This window comes from Peromyscus eremicus, chromosome 4 (genome assembly GCF_949786415.1).
Source record: "Peromyscus eremicus chromosome 4, PerEre_H2_v1, whole genome shotgun sequence".
NCBI lineage: Eukaryota > Metazoa > Chordata > Mammalia > Rodentia > Cricetidae > Peromyscus > Peromyscus eremicus.
The window spans coordinates 15,343,156-15,360,989 of record NC_081419.1 but is presented as its reverse complement, the minus strand read 5'-3'; the positions used below and the strand labels follow the sequence as shown (position 1 = coordinate 15,360,989).

Genomic DNA, 17,834 nt, shown 5'->3' with positions numbered 1-17,834 from the left:
CCAGACACTAGACTAGAGTGCTGAACTATCTCACTGACCCTGTAATTGGATACTGTCTTAATTTCAAGAGAGATTACTTAAATCTATGGTTTTAAGGGATTTACAGCTTGGATTTTATAACTGAATTTTATTTGGTGTTGACTTTCTGTGGTCAGAGGAGGTGTGCATGGGGTCTGGCCCTCATGATTCCACAGTGTTCACAGTGTGCATGGGGTCTGGCCCTCATGATTCCACAGTGGTGAGGAGAGAGCCTTACTGGTATTCAGAGACACAGTGGTTTCTTCGCAGGAGCAGGCTGACCCTGTGACTCATGGCAAGTTTTGGGTCACGTAGAATCCAACTGTTCTGCGTCTTTGTAATTGGCCTGATGGCACTTGTGTCTTAAGAGTTAACAGCAGGTGCTGTGGGATCTCCTGGTGATGAAATGGAGATATAGGGGATGACATGGGGGAGCAGTGGCCTTCCTTCTTAATGCATTTTTCTTCTGCCTTAGGTAAATCTTAAAATGAGAGAGATAACAGAAAAAGAAGTTAAATTAAAACAGCAGCCACTGGAAAGTCCCGCTCATCAAAAGGTAAAGAGTAATTTTAATTTCTTCAAAACACATTAAGTTAATATTAGTAGTTTTTTATATGTCTGTTTCTACTTGATCATTCTGTATTTTTATCATCCCAAGCAAGCCAGCCTCTTAGATTATCCTGGTGGCTGATTCTCAATGCCTCAATTAGGAGTTACCATGGGCAGCCTGTCTTCTATCCCTTACCCCCAAAAAGGGCTCATGGTTTGTTGAACAGGGGTATTCTGGGAGGACTTGGGAGGTTCAGTAATGGAAGTAATGTAGCCTGAGCTCTGGGAGTGAACTTCTGAAGGTAAGAGATTGAGCAGAAAACACCCTGTAGAAGATGTGCCCTGCAGATTCTTGAGATGGCCTGATAGGTGCCATGAGGCCGGTGGGGGTCTGAAGCCCAGCGCCTGGAGCCAGTGGAAAGTGTGTACCTTGGGAAGGGTGCAGATGGGTGCGTTTCTTCCACCTTCTGGCTTTGGCCTCATCCCTGGCCATTTTCTCTTTTGTCAAGGCACGTGTCACAGTCAGTGGTGTGTACACAGGAGTGCCTGACTGTTGACACAGTTTTACCTCTGAGAGCAACATGTCTTCTCCCCTTGTGGTTTTCTCTCTACACTGGCCAACTCTAGTCAGTCGGGTCGAGTGCCTCCTTAATCCTTGGATGGGACAGACACACATGGGCATAGACAAAGGGAGCAGACCTCTAGCTTGGTCCCTTGACTTTCTCAAGTTTGGAACTATTCTTTGCCATTATGAAGGATAGAGTTGTGAAGGGGACAAGTTATCTTCCAATTGAATTGCCTGGTATTGTGATCAGCTGAGGTCATACACACTGGAAAGCCTTTGCTTCCCAGAGGCTATCTCCACCTCTTGCGTGTGAGCGTGTGTCATGGCCACACCTGGACCTGCAGTGCTGACATTCCTTTCCACCTTCCTTCCTGCTTCCTGAGCAGTCTCCCTCCAAGTGGTATTGGAAGTTAGTACCCGTAAGTGACTCAGGCCACCAGCCGCAGTCTGCAAAGCCATCTTGTTGCCATCATGCGCTTCCATTAAAATTGCTCGCACCCAAGACTGGGTTTTTGTTTGTTTGTTTAAATGTCCACCTGGGGGTTGTGTTACATCTTCTTTAGCATGAGCCCTGCTGGCCACGCTGATGGGCTTTGTTATGTGGCACTTTGGAATGCCATGTCCATGTACCCCAGGTTCTAAGTGATCTCTAAGTGACCAGTGTAGCATAGCTGACAGGACACTGTCCTTCCTAGTAGACACCAAGAGGACTGATAGTGACCTAGTGGCTGGCATCAATCCTTAACCTTTTTTTCCTGCTGTTACTTTGCCTGAGGGGCGGTATCCAGCATGCCCTTCCCTAGTACCTGTGTTCAAGGCTGTATGGTTGGGAAGGTGTTCTCCTACTGAGGGCACAGGCGGACTGCAGAGAGCGCTCCTGCTGGTGTGTCTTGATGTGGTCTCCTTTTGCTGCCCCTTAGGCCTATATGGAAGTCAACTCAGGTTCTGCAGGCTGAGTTAGGTCAGTTTAGATGCAGGGCTTCTGAAATAATGAGTTTTCACACAAATTTTAGAAACCAGGATTTGGTTTAGTAATTCTAGCAGTACCTGACAGGTGCCCAATTCTGGAAGTGGACCAGTTTGTCACTGCCTTTATAGGAAATGCCTGGTGCCAAGTGGTACCTTTTCATGTGAACTTTTGGGCACAGATCTCTTTGTAGATGTGCCCTTTGATTGATTGGGTCCTGTAGCTTCATTATTTGGCCCAGATTGTCCTTTGGGTTCCCACCTGAGGGCCCCATGTAAACTTAGGTTGTACTTCCTGATGGTATGTTAGTGAGGAGGAGGAGGAGGAGGAGGAGGAGGAGGAGGAGGAGGAGGAAGGCATGCTTAATGAGTGTTTGAGTCCTGGGTTTGACCAAGGCAAGGGCTCACACACTCAGGCGTCAGAGGTTTGGTTTCAGATAAGTTTCATGAAAAAAAGAGAAATATAACCAAAAGCAATCTCCCTTAACTTTCCTTTGTTAGAGAGGCTATGGGTGTCCTGCAGTGGTGTTCAGTAACTGGACCAACAAGAAAACATGTGGTTAAAGATTGACAGGTTATGGGTCTTATCTAAACATTTCACAGCTAGAAGTTTGAAGATGTGAGTGAGCAAAGCAGTCATGTGAGCCTCCTGGGCCCCTGTAGTTCGGTGTCAGCCTAATTTTTACCCATGCCATCCATCTTTACTCAAAAAACCATTTGCTTTACTGCATGCCTGCTCACTCCCTGTCTGCTCTCTCTGTGAAAGCCTGGCCTGGAGCATGCTGTGATGCACTGCATGCTGGAACCTGTGGACTTTGCACGTGTGGTACAGTATGAGGAGGGTTCCCTGTGATAGTATGTGTCATGGGCTCTGAGAAACAAGTTAAAATGTGTATTGGAACATACAGTCAACACAAAACAGGCCTTGTTGCTAAATCTAAGGGAGTCGGTTCCAAGTGTTCTGATGAGCGTCACTACTGGTTACCAGTATCTATAGAGGCATCAGCTTGCAGTCTAGATTCCAAGATGATTTTTTTGATTTGGACTCACCTGCAGAACTCTCAGAAACCAATAGTTCTTGTTATAGGCAGGTGCTGGCTTTCTTTTTAGTTTTGTTGTGTATGTGCCCTCTCTGTAGAAAATTTGGCTGTTGGGTCTCCTGCCCTGGGCACTGATGCAGGCAAGAGCAGTACACTGCAACTCTTGGGGCATTGTCTCTGCACTGAGCAGTCCCTCTCAGCTAAGTGCTCTCTGAACGTGGGCGGAGAGGCATGGGCTGTGGTTCTTAGAATACCGACAGGTAGCTTCCTCGGGTGTGCACATAAGGGAGCCGTGGCCTAGCATTTGCTTGATGATCTTGTGGGCTTTAGTACTGATGTTTCACTTGTAGTTCTTGGTGGCTGGTGTAGTAGTATGAGAAATTTTGTTTAACCTGGTTTCTGAAATTTCTCAAACTATCAATTAATGCTATTTTGTAATTCTTAATGACCAATGTTAATATTGATAATACTTAGGAAAGTGCCTGTAGCTTGGGTCTTTCAAGCTCTGAATGCTCACTGTTTAACTTGTTTCTCATTAGTTTGTAATGCATTGGCTTATGATAGCATAGATATGCGTTTTGTCTCCTTCCCATGTGTACCCACTGCCAGAGTCAGTTTAGAGTTAGACTGGCCCTGGTGGTGTTAGCAGTGGATCTCTGCCATCCAGTGTACCCATGGGCCCCAGTCCCTGGATCTGACTTGTTTGTTCTGGACAGAGGGTATCATCCACACAGTCTGAACTTTTCCAGGCAATAAGTTGGTCTTCATGTGGCTCTAGGCTTGGTGTAAATCTTGCTCTAGCAGTGTGCCTGTAACATACACAGGGTGAAGCGATCTCACACGCAGAGACCATTTTCCTTTTATCAACTGCAGGTCCGCTATCGGCGAGAGCATCTTTCTGCTAGGCAGTCACCCTACTTCCCGTTGTTGGAGGACTTGATGAGAGACGGCAGTGATGGCGCTGCTCTCTTAGCGGTGGTTCACTATTATTGCCCAGAGCAGATGAAACTGGATGGTGAGTGGAGAACGAACGCTTCCCCTGAACAGACCTGAAAGGGACCAGTGTGCATTTCACATGCAGGAGAAACCCAAGGAACTAGCACGGAGTCCCTGTGTCAGTTGGGATACTAACCATGTACCTAGAAATGCCCAGACACCAAATACTTATTCGTAATCTGCATCTTATGTGATGTGGAGAGTGCCCACTGAGTATTTGGGTAATATGTCATTGTATTTTGTGACTTTACCTCTGTTTCAGAGTGAGTGAGATTTAAAATCCTTCCTTATTGAAACATTTAGAACCTAAGCCAGATAGGGTGGCACTTACCTTTAGTTCTGGCATTTTGTAGGCTCTTAGGACCAAGATCAGCCTGGGCTGCATAAATGAGACCCCTGTCAGAAACTAAGGGCAAATAACTTCTGAAGACATGAGAATGAATGGTAGATTCAGTCTATCTCCTGCCGTGGCCTGATGCCAGAAAACCTCTTTCTGGGTGCTTGTGACCTGTAGCAGGGAGGAGGAAAAGTGAACGGTTATGAAGGGCATGGTACAGAGCTGCCAAGGTGCTATGGAAGCATGAGCTGTCAGTGACTCGATGTCCTAAGTCTGGAGTGGGCAGGTAGAAGGCCAGGGGCCCGACCAATGCCTGCACTGGGACATTGTCTCAGACGTTAGCCCTGGACAGCTTAGGCTGTTGTTATGCCTACTCCAGGCATGGAAGTGCAGATAATACATTTTTTACAGACACAGAGGTGACTTGAAAGACAGGGAAAGGGGCTGGAGAGAGATGGTTCAGTGGTTAAGAGCACTGGCTGCTTTTCCAGAGGACCTGGGTTCAATTCCCAGCACCCACATGGCAGCTCACAACTGTCTGTAACTCTAGTTCCAGGGGATCTGAGACTGTCATACCAATGCACATAAAATAAATTTGAAAAAATTATTTAAAAAGTAAATAAATAAATGTCTAGACAAACAGATGTGGACTAGGTATTGAACAAGTAAATAACTACCGGAACCATAGAACACAGCCTGAAGTGTTCTGTAAGGGAGGCAGAGGCCTTACATGTGTATGTCTGAAAGCAAGGAGCTTAGTAATTAGTGAACTAGGTCCATTTCAGAGGCTTAAAAAAACCTGACACAATCCCAGAGAAAGGTAAAGGGAAGAAAAAGGAAGTTTTGTGACTGTCTGTAGATTGAACAACTGACTTGTAAGTTCCAGGCTCTAAGGAGCTAGCTAGCCAGAGAAGCAAGACAGTTCACCAACTAGAATTCTAGAGCTGCCACAGAAAGGTAGAAAGACTGGCTAGCAACCATGCCTGGGGGTGTCTTTGAAAGTCAGTCTGAAGAACAGTGAGAGCCTGGGTCCCCCTTGCTTCCAGCAACACCTCCCATGTCCAAGGCCTGGGGATATGAACACACTTGGGGGAGACCAAGCCTGTAAGTCATGGTCTCACACTCCAGCTTGGGGCAGGCAGGAGTGAGGTGACCAGAATCAAGGCTTTTGTGTGAGCTTCTTCCAGTCACCAGTACCAGTAAGCCTCACTTCCTTGCTGGGTTCCACAGGCTTATTTGCCTCACTTGCAACTCAGGGAAGTCTTTTTGCAGAAACTGGTCTTAAGGACAAGACCCACAGTGACTGAGGTTTGCCATCAGCTGGCTTCTTGCTTTGGTCACCTACAGCAAAGCCCACTTCCTGCTACCTCCCTCTAATAGTGAAGGGGTGCCCAGACACCCCTGACATTTGAGGAAATCCCCTGACTGCAGCTATAGTTCAGAATATACAGCAGTAAGAGGCTGGGGACCTAGAATGAGTACTGGGAAGGGGCGTCTAGAAGACTGCCATACAGCGTGTCCACATTAGGTTCCATAGAGCTCTGAGGAAGTGTGCATTTTGGTGTCTGAAGTGTAAGAGTCTATTAAAGAGTTAGATGGCTGTGTAGAAAAAAAGAGTCTTCCAGAAAAGAGGGGGTGGGGGGAAGCAGAGGCATGGAAGTAAAGGAGAAACTAGAAAAATGAGATCTATATAGGAGGAACTAACAGAGAATAGAGAGGATTTAGCCAAGGGAAGTGTAGCTGCCCCTGGATGAACATAGGCAAATTTCAAGAATCCACTGGATGTGTCTAGTTGAAGGACTGTGGTGGTAGACATTCTAGAAAGGCCCCAAATAACTTAGTGGGAAGACAAAGCAGGTTACACAGAGTGGGGAACTGTATGACAGCGGCAGATCCCTCGGCCGAGTCCTGGAAGCAGCACAGCGTGCTCTTTCTGACCCTCCTGCCTCTGCACTCCAGGTTGCTGCGGAGAGGCTACATAGAGCACTTCATTATCTTTGCAGAGTTTAAAAGACATTGTATCCTGTTGAAATAAAAATTAAAAAGTAAGCTGGGCACTGGTGGTACACGCCTTTAATCCCAGCACTCAGGAGACAGAGACAGACAGATCTCTGAGTTCGAGGCCAGACTGGTCTACAGATCAAGTTCCAGGACAGCCAGTGCTGTTATACACACACACACACACACACACACACACACACACACACACACACACACAAACCTGTCTCGAAAAAGCAAAACAACAACAACAAAAAATTAAAAAGTAAATTTAGTAGTAAAATATCAAAGTAGAAACATTTTAAATGTTTTGAAGAGAAACTGTGTAAAACCAAAAGCTGTTCTTTTGACAGCTCAATAAAATAGATAATTTTCTGGACTGATGAGTCAATAAAACAGGGCAAAATAAAGAACGCAGAAAACAAAATGACATAAATTCAGGTCTAGTAGACATCAAATAAAAATATGAAGAGTATTCTATGCTGTGTATGTTCAGTGTTATGTGACACAGAAAGTTCTGTATTGGAGAAAAAGGAATGGGAGAGCTAGGGACATATAACTACAAGACCGATGGACTCAGACATGAAGAAAGAAGTACATACATCCTTGTGGGATGACTTTTTGTGAGAACTTTTTGCTGGGGCATTTACCAAACTTTTAAGGAATTGACAGTTTCTATGGTTTATAAATTGTGTCAAAGAATAAGGAAGATGGGATGCTCCTGGTCTTTGTATAAGAGGATTATCCCTGACACACTGGGAAAAGACCCCCAGAAGACAGTTAAGGCTGGCTTGTCTTGTTAACACAGATTGAAACCTTGTGTAAAATGTTGGAAGACAAGACTCTAACCTTTGTACACAACTGACTTAGTAGGTGCACTTCCCGGCCTGCCAGTGATGTTATTCTACCTGGTAGTGGCTGTGGTCTCCAGGCTGCCACAGCTGGGGACCAAAGTATGGGCAGGAATAGTCCTTTGTGTGATGCAGGTTGACTGGGACAGAAGCCCTGGAGGAGGAACCCTGTTGATAGTCCAGTAAGTCCTAAACTTTTCTGTAGTTCTTGGAAGAGGCTTCACATTCTTAGATGTGGAGAGGCTGTATCCCAAAAATGATAATTTCTTAACTGTTCTGTAAATATATTGCCAGTCTAGTAAATACTTTTGTTTTTTACCAAGACTGACAGACCACACGGGCAAAGTTGTCTCATTTTATTTTGGCATAAATTTAATATGTAGCAGACAACTCAAGGAATTTGTCTTTTAAATCTAACCTTCCCAGGGTACTACTTCTTACGTTTATGTTTGGAGTAGATTAGGGAACAGAGGCTTTCCTGGCAGCACTGGTGTGTTTATGGCTCAGGGATGTCCTGAGGCACACTATTTGAGACCTTGTCCAGGCTTACCACTTGTCCCAGACGTCTTTTCACCCTGTACTCGCTGTTTTCAGTTGTCAGGCCTTGAAGTCTTCCTGAAGCCACAGTGCCCAGCCTTTGCCTTTCTTGATTTTCAGGCTGTTGAGTTGGTCCATTGTCCTTTGGTTGGTTGGTTGGTTTGGTGTTTCCTTATGATGTGTCTGCCTCAGACTACAGTGTACGTCCTGGCATCCATGCCCACTGTGCTCTTGGTCAAGATGGTATGTGCTGGCCTCTAATCTTAAGACCCCTCAAGAGAAGTGATTCATGTTTCATGATTAGCTGACTGCTTTGTGGGGGAGGCCTTTGGATTCTGGATCTTCGTTTGTCATCTCCCTCCTCATCCAATTTTCACCACTGGAGTATCCAACCTCATTTCCTGTTTCTTGTTTCTTAGCGGGCATTCTGCAGTGTCTTCTCCCTGCCAGCACATTGGTCTGTTGATTCATGGATTGAACTCTCATTATGATCTTATCACCTTAATAGCTTATGTTAGATTCCATTTCTCTCATCGTACTTAAGGTTTTCACAGATTTTAGCTGCGTTAATTTTGAAGAATAAGAACATGGGGTCCTTGTTCTACAACTGTTAGATTTTGTTTGATTTCACACTGTCTGGAACTGTGGCTTTGGCTCAGGACAGTCACTTGGAGCACATAACAGCACCCAAACCACAGAAAAGAGACGTTCAGTAGAGAGCTGTGTGTTGAGGGTCCACATAGCTTAGAGGGCAGGGAGGACTGGGCAATCAGGATATTGTGGCAAATAGTATTTCATGACCAGGTAACACTACCTCATTTGATGTTGACACACCCTGTTCTTGGACTAATGACCTAGACTAGAAAACAACATTTGAGATCTTGGAAAAAAAATTTGTCTTATTTTTGTACTTGAGTGTGCTGGATGAGTACTCTCTGCCCGCCTGCCCTGCCCCCCACCCCTTTTTCTTTCTTTTTTTTTTTAAGGTGGCACATATGCAGAGGTTTGCATTGTCTCATGATCCCACAACTGCTGTTTACTGGCTCCTACTAAGGAGCACCTGGACAAACACTGGAGGCCCCTTCTCAGGGGTCCTTATTTACTGCCTGTACCGCATTTCCCAGCGGAGGGTCTGCTCCTGAATTTTCAACCTGAGAGGTTGGAAAGGTCCTCACCTCTTCATAGAGGAGGCATGTACTATGTGTCATCTTGATTTGGAGAATTAGAGACCTCGCTTGACAACTGTAATTTTGTGCATATCCTGGCTCCTACCCTTTGCAAATATGAAATTAACCTTAGGCAGAGTTTCTGCTTGCCGAAGGAAATTCAGACATTTCTTTAAAGTCATTTTAATATTATTGATATATGTGGGTGTTGGTGCGGTGGCGTAGATGTGGAGGTGAAAGGACGTCTTTGTGGACTTGGTTTTTTTCTACCTTTCTGTGAGTCCTGGGGATTGAACTCAGGCTGTTGGGATTGCAGGGCAAGAGCCTTGACCTGTTGAGCCATCTTGGGGACCCAGAAACACTCCCTCGAAGGTGATGTCCACTGTTCATCTTTTGCCTGCCGTCCTCCTGGGGATGAAGCTCAGTGCCTTGCACACGCCAGGCAAGCGCTCTGCTACTAAACTCCAGCTGCAGCCTGCCACAGTCATTTTAGGAATCCAGTCTCGAACTCTCATAGGGTCTATTTTATAAATGCGGGTTCTGGAGATTTCCTATATTTTCTTTCTGTGTTTAATGTCACCTGTGAAACTTACTGTCTTTTAAAATCCTGTAATCTTGCTTACTTTATCACCACCCCTGCCACATAGAGTTTCAGTTCAGAATTGTGTATCTACACACACCCTTGTGAGCAGAATATGCATATCGTAACACGTCTACCTGACTGATTCTACTAGATATTTGCCTGAAGGAGGTGCCATCGATGGCCGACAGCCTGTATAACATCCGGCTTCTAAGGGAGTTTTCCAACGAACATCTGAACAAGTGTTTCTATCTCACCCTGGAGGATATGCTGTACGCTCCCCTAGTGCTGAAGGTAAAGCTGCCATCAGACATGTACTTAAAGCCAGCTGCCTATGAGCAGGTACTTACTGTGCGTGGGTTGTTGTGTGTTTTGTTTTAGCCGAACGTTATGGTTTTTATTGCTGAGCTCTTCTGGTGGTTTGAGAACGTCAAACCAGATTTTGTTCAGCCCCGAGATATTCAAGAGCTGAAGGATGGTGAGTGGCAACTGAATGGTCATAGTTGTTTTCTTGAAAGCCCAAAGGATTGAGGAAGCCCATATATCTGTAAAGGCCAAGGTGACAGACAGTGCTTGGGCAGACCAAAAGCCCAAGCTTGCCTTTGCTGTCTATTCATGTTCTAGTCTGTGCTGTTTTTCAATTTGGTATTTGTAACAGTCTTTGAGGGTCAGCCTATGGCCTCACCTGTTAAAACCAATTTTGAGAAGTTTGGTTTCAAGTAAAAGCTGAGTTGTTTTCATGGTTATAAAAGCTATAGGTTCCCTGTTTCTGGCTGATATTGTCATTATAAATAATAGATATATTTCTGTAAAATTGCTATTTCTGTAGCTAAAACAGTGTTACAGCAGAAGAGCAGCCGACCTCCTGTCCCGATTTCCAATGCAACCAAACGCAGTTTCCTGGGTAGTCCTGCCGCCATGAGTCCGGCTGACCTGCCACCACCCACTCAACCTCTCCCTGAAGGCAGCCATCGGTACCACCTCCACTCGGAAGAGCCTGAGTGTCTGTGAGTCTGTCGTGTTGCTTTGGGTCAGTTTACCATCCTGTTTCCTTTTTTCATAGTAGCCTGAGAAATCAAAACTCTCTCTTATATAGGTAATGCAGAAAGTACCTGAGTAGCTCCTGCAGCTGTCTGTCCTCCTGACTGTTCCTCGTCACTCAGTCTTCTCTCTGGAGGCCAGGAGTCTGGAAGCCTCTTAGTTGCAAGGTTTTTAAATAGGAGTATTTATGTAATATAATAATCAATACAATTTAAATACATCAAACTGTAGTATAGAAAGGAGATTTCTCCATCGCCTTGTCACAGTGAATTACAGCTTCACAAGTGGTCTCTTGGGGAAGAGACTGAGGAATAGTCCAAATTTGCTCTGAAATGTAGTCTGATAGAATTTAAGAATGAAGGATGCTCATCTGTAAGCAATACTCGTTCATTTGCTTCAGTGAGCAATGGATTTGACAATGAGACAGTAAATGGAACTCTTGAGTGTTTTTTTGAGAACTGATTTTTGTCATTAAGACCTAGAATTCAGCTGACTGGATCCAGGTTGATTGGCTACAACCAGGTCGTTGGACATGTGGGATGAAGATGAGAGAGCTCGTCTTGGAGGGGTGTGAGCCTCTTGTGTGGGACTCGGAGAGAGAATATTTTAAAGTGAAAACAGTTTTGAAATATGGAGAGTGAATTGAGATTTAAGGTTAAAACAATACTCAGAAGTGATTTTGAATGGCACATGCAGCTGAATGGCTGGTTAGATGCATGTTGGAAAGGACCTCTCAGCTTTCTCAGATTGACACTAAGGACGCTAGAGGGTTGAGCCAGGAAGGGAGTGTTCAGAAGGCCACAAAGCATGTCAGGTGGTGCTGGGAGTGTTTAAGGGCTGAGACTCACTGACAGGATCAGATCCTTGGAGCAGAAATGGAACGCTGTGTGTGGCTTAGAGCCCATGGATACAGATGGTAGCATCTCAAGGGCAGAGCTACACAGCCACATGGCTCCTTCTGTGGGTACCTGGGCATTCTTGTCACAGTCTTTGCATCCAGTCCCTGTACTTTGTGGTCAGCTCTAGTACATGCAGTGTGTATGTGTGCATGGAAGTTGGTTAAAGCAGCATTGGTATCCCATGTGTAACAGTGGCTGTGAAGGCTTTCTCATTCGTCAGACTCTTCCTTGAATAGCTGTGCACTGTTGCACATCCTGGCTCTGTTCTGTTTGGTTTTCACTGGTCTTTGTGCTGTGAGTGGCTGTAGGTTTGTAACCTTTACTCTCTGCCAGGGCTGGTGGGGCTCCTCTGGCTTCACTGTGCCTTCCAGCCTTTCTGTGCGGTTTTCCTCCTTTTGTCTCCTCTGTCTCTGAAGGACCTTTCCCTGTCTTTGTCCCTTTGGGCTTAGCCATAGTAGCTACAGCCCAGGGTGCAATAGCAGACTAGCTGCCCTGCAGGGTAAGTGTGCCTCCTGTTGGGCAGTAGTGCCGGCCCCCGTGGGTGTCAGGCTGCTGCAGCGGCGCTGAGCAGCGCTCACCTGGTCAGTGCCTGCGCTGCACCCATTGGTCTCACGTGAGTGAGTGTCCTTCCGGCCACAGCCATGAATCCTTTTTACTCAAGCTGTGATGGAAGAAGTAGAAAAGGTGTGAATGATTGTGGATTTTTTTTGTGGCTGTTTCCATATTTGGCCTGTAAAATGTGTGAGTGCCCTTCTTGTCCATGTAGGGCTCACGCTCAGGTTATTCTCAGCATTTTCAATCAGTTGATATAGTGGAATCATCTTTATTTTTGTGTTTTTGAGACAGGATCTCACTATATAGCCTTGGATGGCCTGGAACTTGCTGTGTAGACCAGGGTGGCCTTGAATTCAGAGATCCCACTGTCTCTGTCTCCCAAGTGCTGGGATTAAAGTCGTGTGCCACTACCTCCTGGCTTGTGAGTGTGACATTTTCATACTTACATATCGTGCATTGTTCTTACCCCCACCCCTTGCCGGTCCCTTTTGTGGTAGTCACTTGATTTTTTGTGTCATGTGCTACAACCAGAAGTTGTACGATCTCTGTTTGCAGCTTTGGGATTTGTGAGCGTTTGTGTTTGTGCACGTGTGTGCACCTGTGTGTGGACGCCAGAGTGGATGTTGGTGTCTTCTTGGTCACACTCCACCTTATCTTTTGAGATAGCCCAGAGCTCACTGATATGGCTAGACTAGATGGTCAGCAGTCCTCTCCAGCGCAAGGATTACAGATACGTGCTGCTCTGCCTGGCTTCCTTATGTGGGTGCTGGCAGTTGAGCTCAGGTCCTCCTTATGTTTGCAGGGCAAACACTTTACCACCTGAGCTGTCTCTCCAGTCCAAGTTTGAGATTTTTATCTCAAATTCAAAATTTTGTTTTTTTTTCCGTTTAGTTTTATGGAAAATATTTCCCCAGAGAAACCCGCTGACTGCTCCCAGCTTGGTACAAATTTATAATGCTTTCTGTTACTTACATGCCTTTGCTTTTCACTCTTACATTGATTGGTTGGTTGGTTGGTTGTGTGTGCTGCATACATGTGTGTGTTTGTGTATGTGTGAATTTATGGTTACACATATACCATGGCATCCATGTGGAAGTCAGGACAACTTGTAGGAGGAAGTTCTCTCCTTCTACCGTGTAGAACTAACAATAGAATGTAGGCTGTCAGGTTTTCTCCGCCAGTGCCCCTCTCTGCTGAGCCATCTCGCCATCCTCTGCTTTTGCTTTTGAACTTGAAGTTTGATAAACTCACTGTTTTCTCTGAATTATTTTTATTTAGTGGAAAAGGAGCTTCCACATTTAGTCCATCCCATCCTTTGTTGCCACTGAGGCAGAAACAGCAAAAGGTGTCACAGGCAGAGGACATCCCTGGTGAGAGCATGATTCTCTTCTATTTTCCCTGTTGTTACTTTTTCTTTGTTACTGTAGTAAAATAACATTCCTCAATATTGAATGATCTTAATCTAATGTACCCATTTTAGTTAATAATAGCAGGATAATATTTTTTTCTGGTTTTTATTTTAAAGATTTATTTTTTTATGTATGAATGCTCTGCCTGCATTTATACTTGCATGCCGGAAAAGAGCATCAGATCCTATTATAGATGGTTGTGAGCCACCGTGTGGTTGCTGGGAATTGAACTCAGGACCTTCGCAAGAGCAGCGAGTGCTTTTAACCACTAAGGCATCTCTCCAGTCCTAGCAGGATAAATTTTAATTTGTACTGATACAGCTTAGAATTTATAGTCTTGTGGTATAAATGTCATTTCAAATCTGGTAAGTTCTGTGCAACATGCACAGAGTGGCAGGTGTCCCAAGCATTCTTCTCTGATTACACTGTACTTCACTTATTGGAGCTACTGGAAGTTGTATTCTTCTGGTTATCTGCTTTCCTGAGTAGTGTGGGTTGAGTTAGGATTCTTTACCCAAGAAATGGCTATTACATGAAAAGAACTTCAAGTGGTACAGAGTTGGTTATGTAACATTGAATGTGCTTATTTCCTCCAAACTACAGATCAGCGACACAGATCGAATTCTCTAACTCGGGTTGATGGTCAGCCGCGAGGTGCAGCAGTAGCATGGCCAGATAAAAAAAACAGGTGGGTGACTTGGAACTGTTTCTGTTCAGGTGCTCATTAGACAACAGGTCTCCAGATGTGCTCAGGGACCCGCAAAGACTGGCCAGGCTGTTCAGGGAGCTGGCAGCCAGTGTTTGCACAGCAGTGCCGGCATCGGCTTGCTCTCTCCTATGCTCGTCCTCTCCTGTGAGCCCCTGGGTACTGCCAAGTGGCTGTGTGATTTGTGGTGTCCATCAGCAGAGGTGTGAGGGTCTACAGGTGTCAGAGAGGTCTCTAATAGCAGTGGTGCCACCTACACTGTCTGTGTCGTTACTGTCATGGTTCTTGGGGTGATACTTGTTCTGGGTTTAAAAAGTGTCTGAGCTTTCATTTGTAGTGTGCTAAATATAGTAAAAGGCTCATTGGGGCCTTGGTTACTTTAAAGCCATATGAAGATGTGTTGGGAGCAAAATGTTTTTGAGTCATTCACTTAAAATTACCTCTGGTGCTCTTTTGCCCTGGAGCATTTATGTAACGCTTCCACATGGAAGATTGGTACTCTCTCTCTCCAGACCTTGAACTCCTCTCCGACTTTTGAACAGTGGGTTTCTCCTCTTGTTTCAGGCCTGTGTCCCAGCCAACACCCTTTGCTCTCCATCACGCTGCCAGTTGTGATGTGGACCCCAGCTCTGGTGACAGTGTCAGCTTGGCCCGCTCTATCAGTAAAGATAGCTTGGCATCCAACATTATCCACCTGACCCCACAGAACCAACCCCACCCTTCAGCCGGGAAGACCAGTGGGAAAAGCCTCCTGAGCAATGTCAACATTGAGGATGAGGAGGAAGAACTTGTGGCTATCATCAGGACAGATGTGTCTCCCCATTCTCCAGAGGTCTCCAGGACCTCACCTCATGCCCCAGGCCTGGTGGCAAGTGTCAGGTCTCCCCAGAGACAGATTGACACTTTGGAGAGTAAGCCTGACAGTTTTTACTTAGAGCCTCTGATGCCAGCAGTACTTCGGCCAGCCAAAGAGAAGCAGATTATCACTAAGGAAGATGAGCGTGGAGAAGGGAGGCCGAGGACCATCATGTCGAAGAGGCCCAGTGAGGGCTCCCAGCCTCTGGTACGGAAGAAAGTGACGGGTAGCCATGGCAGTCGTGACCTGAACAGAACTTTCACCCCAATTCCTTGTTCAGAATTTGCTGCAAGCATTGATCCTGCAGAGGCAGGACTACAGTCAGCAGAAGCTGCAGGAGAAGGGCAACCTCCGGCCATGGGTAGATTCGATCCGTTACCTCAGGGGCAGGCTGCTGATGGCTTCTTCCTCCATGTAGGCAGGCCTGAGGAAGATGAGGGGAGGTGGTATGTTGGTTCACAGAGTCCCAGCTCCCACGACTCAGAACCCTGGACTATCCTGAGGCAGGACTCTGACTCCGATGTGGTAGACGTAGAGGATGCAGAGCAGGATTTCATTGGTGAGGACCATCCTATGGTTATCCCCAGATACGCTGGTGAGGAGGAATCAGCCAAACTACAAGAGGATATGAAGGTAAAGGAACACGAAGACAAGGATGATGCCAGTGGCCGCTCAAGCCCATGTCTGAGCACGACCTCTCAGCTCAGCAGCATGTCCATGGCGAGCGGAAGTGTGAAGATGACCAGCTTTGCTGAAAGGAAGCTCCAGCGGCTCAACAGCTGTGAGACCAAGTCCAGCACCAGCAGCTCCCAGAAGACCACCCCAGATGCATCTGAAAGCTGCCCGGCCCCTCTGACGACATGGCGCCAGAAGAGGGAGCAGAGCCCTGGCAGGCACAGCAAGGACCCTGCCAGTCTGCTGGCTTCTGAGCTGGTGCAGCTTCACATGCAGCTGGAGGAGAAGCGCAGGGCCATCGAAGCCCAGAAGAAAAAGATGGAGGCACTGTCTGCACGGCAGCGCCTGAAACTGGGCAAGGCAGCCTTTCTGCATGTGGTGAAGAAGGGGAAGGCTGACGGTGCCCCACAGCCCCTGAGGCCCGAACACTTCACTAAGGAGTTCACACAGCACAACGGGGAGGACTTGGATGACGGCACTTGTAAAACTGAAGGGTTCCTTGTCAAAGAAGATCAGAGAGATCTCAGTGAGTCTCAGGATGTGGCGTTTGCACAGCTACATAAACCCAGGGACCCGGCTTCTTTGCATGATGGAGAGAAGCACAGAGTGATTTCTGCTGCTCTCTTAGAGGACAGTGTTGGTGAGGTGGATGTGAATGAGTGTGACCTGTCTATTGAAAAGCTGAATGAGACCATCAGTACACTGCAGCAGGCTATACTGAAGATCTCCCAGCAGCAGGAGCAGCTTCTCATGAAGTCCCCCACAGTGCCAACCCCAGGCGCTAAAAATAACTGCCAGGACCAAAAGGTAAAGGCCCCAGTCCACTTCGTTGAGCCACTCTCTCCAACTGGTGTGCCTGGCCACCGCAAACCCCCACGGCTTGGCCAGGGCCGGAACTCCCGTCCGGGAAGGCCAGCTGAACTGAAGGTTCCAAAAGACAGACAGCAGGGTTGTTCTCGGAGCAAAACCCCAACACCCAGTATGGAGACACTCCCACATCCTCGGTCTTTGCCCCCAAGCACCCATCCACGGTCACCCTCTGACCCAGGTGGGGAACCCCCTGAGAAGTGTCTCTTTGACAGTTATAGGCTCCATGATGAGAGCAACCATCGGACCTTTGTCCCGTCCTCTTGCAAAGATGCAAACGTTGTATCAGAACAGATGAACTTTAAGGAGGGTCTGGAGACAAGTGTGAAAGAGGCAGGGCTGAGCTCCTCTGCCATCGCAGGCAAAGAACACACTCTAATGGAAGAGCCGCTGAGGAGCAAGGCCAGCCTCATTGAGGTGGACCTCTCTGACCTGAAGGCCCCGGACGAGGATGGAGAGGTGGTTGGCCATGAAAGCTCGGTGGAGCTTGGTGGAGATGGCGACCAGAAACCTGGGGTTGGTTTCTTCTTCAAGGTGAGTGAGGTGGTAGTGTGTGAAAAGGTCATGAGGTGTGCTCACATCGCCTTGGGTATGAGGATGTCTCAAGAACTTCTGTTCTAAACCAATTCCATAAAAAGCCAGGGAAGAAACATGTTTGCGTTTGTGGGCTACAGAAACCTCCATCCTCAGGGTGGAGGGTGGACCCAGTCAGATGTAGTCACAGGCAGCACATCCTAGAACCCAATAATTTTCATGAATCATGAAATACTTGATTTTCAGATGACTTTTTGGTCATTTAAAATTATAAAAAATGCTCAGAACTTGAAGACTGCACAAAGATATCCAGGCCAGACATGACCTATGTGCTGCAGTTTTCCCACCCCTGATACAGAAACCTGGCCACAGACAAGCTTTAGAAATATCTCTGTTTCTCTATCCTGCACTTTCTCAGAGATGAAGAAAATTATGGATCTGGGGTTTCTCTTCTGTCCTGACCATGTCTGTTTCCTCCTGACTACCACATGGCATAGTCTCAGCCTTATAAGATACACATTTTATTGACATGTGGTGTGTGTGTGTGTGTGTGTGTGTGTGTGTGTGTGAGAGAGAGAGAGAGAGAGAGAGAGAGAGAGAGAGAGAGAGAGAGAGAGAGAGAGAGAGAGAGAGAGAGAGAGAGAAGGGGCGCGGGGAGTGGTGCACACGAGCACCAGAGCCTGAGGTTG

General features: G+C 46.6%; 1 protein-coding gene across 2 annotated transcripts in view; it reads left to right on the top strand.

Annotated features, from left to right (window-relative positions):
* Positions 1-17,834, top strand: part of Camsap1 (calmodulin regulated spectrin associated protein 1) — a 69,452-nt gene that overhangs the window by 35,044 nt on the left and 16,574 nt on the right. Inside the window, exons 4-11 of one of the 2 annotated variants that reach the window (XM_059260323.1) lie at positions 494-574; positions 4,012-4,153; positions 9,758-9,897; positions 9,985-10,081; positions 10,433-10,610; positions 13,377-13,468; positions 14,111-14,195; positions 14,778-17,145. In XM_059260323.1, coding sequence (XP_059116306.1) covers positions 494-574; positions 4,012-4,153; positions 9,758-9,897; positions 9,985-10,081; positions 10,433-10,610; positions 13,377-13,468; positions 14,111-14,195; positions 14,778-17,145 — 3,183 coding nt within the window. Of the gene's footprint in view, positions 1-493; positions 575-4,011; positions 4,154-9,757; positions 9,898-9,984; positions 10,082-10,432; positions 10,611-13,376; positions 13,469-14,110; positions 14,196-14,777; positions 17,146-17,834 lie in introns of those variants that run through there. The other variant, XM_059260324.1, reaches the window with a different exon arrangement.